Here is a 3,920-nt window from a genome sequence, read left to right as displayed (position 1 = left end):
GTGTCAGGAAAGTCTCTCGTCGAGCCATCATCATTCATCATCTCTGGATCTGGATCTGGATCTGGATGTGACTCCTGTCTTTGGCTTATCCAAACATTTGGCAGGTAGGACCCCAGCGAGAAGATCGATCGGCACTGCAAACAGTTCTCACAGTTCCCGACACCCTCTCATAGGCTCTCTAGCCCTCTCTACCCCTCTCTCTCTCTCTCTCGCGATGGACTGTCATTGTCTGTTGATTGCCACCTGCCGTCCGGGCTAATGACGCGTGACTGCTGCCACCTAATGTTGTCAGTTGCAACCCAGATATTACCAATAATATCCCGCTATGCGGCATTGACTCCACCCCCACCCCCACCCCCAGCCCCAGAGTGGTCTAATCATAGGCTTGTTCCTAGGCGGTGTTCCTGCCCGTCTTCCTGTTCAATGGCTGTAATTGTCACTTTTGATTATGTCAAGATGACTTTATAATTGCCCCGCACACACAGACACACGTGTGACGCCTTAAGTGGCGGTTGCAACCACACGTAGGCGGCCGCATAATTTGCAAACCGTTGGCCAAAAGCGAAAATTACTGTAATTTTGCAAGCAGCAGTAGCCGCCACACTCGCAACCGGAAATGTGAGACAGAAAAGGCTCCAAGGGCTCGTTCTTTGTAATTGGCCTGGAAAAGGGAATCACTGTTCGCAGTCCTTAATAATTTATTGATAAAAGGAGACGTTTCGATTTGATGTGTTAAGCAATTTGTAATTACAGGACTAGGTCCCAGGGTCTATGTTTCTCTGTTTCTGTAACCGAAGCTGAAGAGCTGAAGTTCTCCCCACAATACTGCAATGAAATGCCCAAAATTGTGCTCCTTAATCCCGCTTCTTGGTGTCCACATAACCAAAGCGCAGCCGCAGCTGTTCGTAGAAAACGAGGAGGCAAATTGTGGCAGGTCCTTTGCGCAGCATGGTCGGTGCTAGCCCCCGAAATGGTCCAAGCTTGCCAAACCTCATCATGTGCTTCAGGGCATGCGAAATGCTGGGGAATTGCCCGGGTCGAGCGTTCATCATAAGCGTTTTGAGAACGTCGAACGGATGCGAGATGACCGTGGAGAAGATCGAGGATATTAGAGAGCTATCAAAGTGCAGAACGATGTCATCTTTCATGCCGAATCGTGTGCTCAACTTGGTCTTGACCTTGGCATTGGGGGGAGAAGGCTGATCAGTCTGTCCGCTGTCTCATATCCGAGGTACTCACAATATCGTACAGCCCTATCTGGCCACAGGTGTTCACCGCGGCCTTGAGGACCGCCGAAGTGCCACCGGTGTATAGGGCCCGCCAGCCCTCCTCCCTGGAAATTCGAACGAAGGCATCGACGATGTTCCTATAGCTAGGATCGGGTGGGGGGGGGAGAAATCGATGAGATTGTCGCTGCTCACAGGCCAAACGAAATGCTAGAGGCTACTTTCGGCGCGCTCCGTGAGGTAGCTTCATGTCGTTCTGCATCCGGACATTGATCAGATCCATGGGTATGCCGCAGACCGAGGCCGCGGCTCCGGCAAAGCCCGACAGTCCCAGCTTGGCCAGATTGCTGTTGGGCACGACGTCTGCATGGCGGCCCACCTCGTATATCCCGAAACGGATATTTGTGCTGGTCATCTGGCGCACGGCAGCCGCCGAGAAGCCATTGTAAAATCCCAAAGGCCCTGTCCCGGAATCACAGAATAATTAGTCGGCGTAGCGCAATTCGCGTAGCTCCTCGCTTACCTCGCAGTCGCATCACCTTCCTAGCCGTTTGCAGCATGCCCTTCTTATTCTTTTGGGTCTGCATGTGAGTTTTCACAAGGTCCACGGGCGCCACCACACATGCCACGATCGTTGAGGCCACACCGGCGGACCAGCAGCGAGCGCGCAGCTCCGGCTTCTCCGTGGGTTTTTTGTAAGCGATTTTATGCGTTGTGCGACACTGCTCACCGAGATTTTTGTCCATTTTGGGAATAGCTTACAAAATTTTTGTAAATTTTCTCGCTTGACAATGACACTGACGATTACGGTGATGACTTTTCATATATCGATACCAAAAATGTTAAATGGGGGAATGGCAAAAGTATCGATTGCTTTCATTTGGCAGTCAAACTTGCGATACTTTCTGCTGGAGGTTCGAAGATGTGGGTTATTGCAGGTTATGTCCGCGGCTTGCCGGCCCCCTCGACCCCGAGAAGTTTCTCCGTTTGGCCATCAAAAAGGATGGTAAACCGTACAAATACTGGCATTCTAAGCCCCGCCTTGCCCCTATACGATGGAGCTTTACGGCCCTTAGCCTACAGCTTCCTGCCCAAGGCGGGTGTGGACTACGGCGGGATGTGTGGGCTGGACCAGGACCCTTCAGAGGCTTGTCTTTCATGGCCTGGAGGTCACTCTAGGCGGTCTGCGATCAGGTGATGCCAACATTCTTTGCCCTGATCCCTCATGTTCGACCGACTCCTGCCGAAACTACCCGTATCTACCCCCTCCGATCGTCCACACTTGTGATAATCCGATTGAGCGACATTCTGAAAACTCATTACAAAAGGGTTGCCGTTCGCCCGTCCAGCCGTCAATGGTATCGTCGTATCGTTTTACAACTGTTTGACCAACACTAAGCGCGAACAGACACAAAAGGGAAAAACCAATAAAAAATCATAATTAAAACTCCAATATGTTTGATGGAAGTCCTGCTGTGCGAGAGGACACATGACCCAACCCCCCCCCAACCACCAACTGACAAAACAATTTCAATTTTGGTTTTCCAGCACACACAAAAAAAAAAAAAAAAAAAATGAGGTTCTCCGTTCTCCGTTTTTCTTCTTTTTTTTATTTTACAATTTGAAAAATGATACGAAAATGTCATTATGTTATCGATGAAGAGAGGGGGCGGGGTAGAGACAACCAAGCAGAACTGACATTTATTTACTGTGTTCAACAATTGTTGTCCAGAGCCGAAGGGGCCGCGGCGGCAGCAACACAATTTGGCTGAAAGGATGTGCCACGTTAATTGTGCCATTTTGTGGACAGTCACAGCGGGAGGACTCGAACTCGAACCCGAATCGAATAGAATCCCAGACCCAGCCCAGACCCAAACCCGAACCCAAAAACCGTGCCACAGTAGCCACGCAGCCCATCGATCATATTTCATGTCCTTTCCTATGACTTGCTTTGATTGCCAGCAGGGAACACCATTCTTTCGATTCTCTCTATTTTTTTTTTATCTATTTTTGCGTGGGTCGAAGAGTCACCCAGAGGAAGGGGTTAGGGGTTAAGCGTTAGGCGTTCGGCGTTCGGCGTTCGGCGTTAGGGTAGTCCACATATTGAGGGTGTTTCCTGCTGCACTCCAATGACGATGATTATGATGTATGACTGTCTGGACCGAGTCGTATTTTCCTTTTAGTCTCGCTTCATATTTTTTTCTTTTTTTTTCGTTGACTTTTGCCAAAAGGCAAAATATTGTCTCACATATAAGCATTTTTTCGCCTGGAATTTTTCTCCATGTCATTAGATATCATCAATCAAGGGGGAGATATTTTGTGCTGGCGATTTGACAACACATCATCAATTTCTATTGTTCAATAATTTTTATGAATATTCATAGTTTTTTAGCCAGATACGAGTGTGTGTCCCCCCGCCCCTCCCCTGTATGATTTTTTTTTGTCCTTTCACTTTCACTTTCCCTAGAATTTGTTTAGTGCAGAGTCATGATTTTTTTTTTTTAGGAGAGCAGGAGAGGGTTAACAGCTGTCGGTGGGGTACAGTTGCCTATTTTCAATATATAAATTTAGTTAATCGCTTTCGAAAATTAGAAATTCCATTTGTAATGCGGGAATGAGAGTCCCCTACATAAGCTCATTATGCTGCTTGATGGCATGCCGAGGACACATTCCACGTCGTCTACACTGTAATGT

The 3,920-nt window shown here is 48.4% G+C and overlaps 1 protein-coding gene across 1 annotated transcript; it reads right to left on the bottom strand.

Annotated features, from left to right (window-relative positions):
* Positions 1–651: 651 nt before the first annotated feature.
* On the bottom strand, positions 652–2,207 carry LOC108150756 (mitochondrial dicarboxylate carrier). Its single transcript, XM_017279050.2, has 4 exons — positions 1,750–2,207; positions 1,448–1,688; positions 1,240–1,372; positions 652–1,178 (listed from the first exon to the last, which is right to left on the bottom strand). The coding sequence occupies exons 1-4, from the start codon at positions 1,970–1,972 to the stop codon at positions 855–857; spliced, it is 921 nt and encodes a 306-aa protein (XP_017134539.1). The 5' UTR covers positions 1,973–2,207; the 3' UTR covers positions 652–854.
* Positions 2,208–3,920: the final 1,713 nt, after the last annotated feature.

The sequence above is a fragment of the Drosophila miranda genome, chromosome XR (genome assembly GCF_003369915.1).
Source record: "Drosophila miranda strain MSH22 chromosome XR, D.miranda_PacBio2.1, whole genome shotgun sequence".
NCBI classification, from domain to species: Eukaryota; Metazoa; Arthropoda; class Insecta; order Diptera; family Drosophilidae; genus Drosophila; species Drosophila miranda.
Note: the sequence above shows the minus strand (reverse complement) of the source record. Positions and strands in the feature narration are given on the sequence as shown.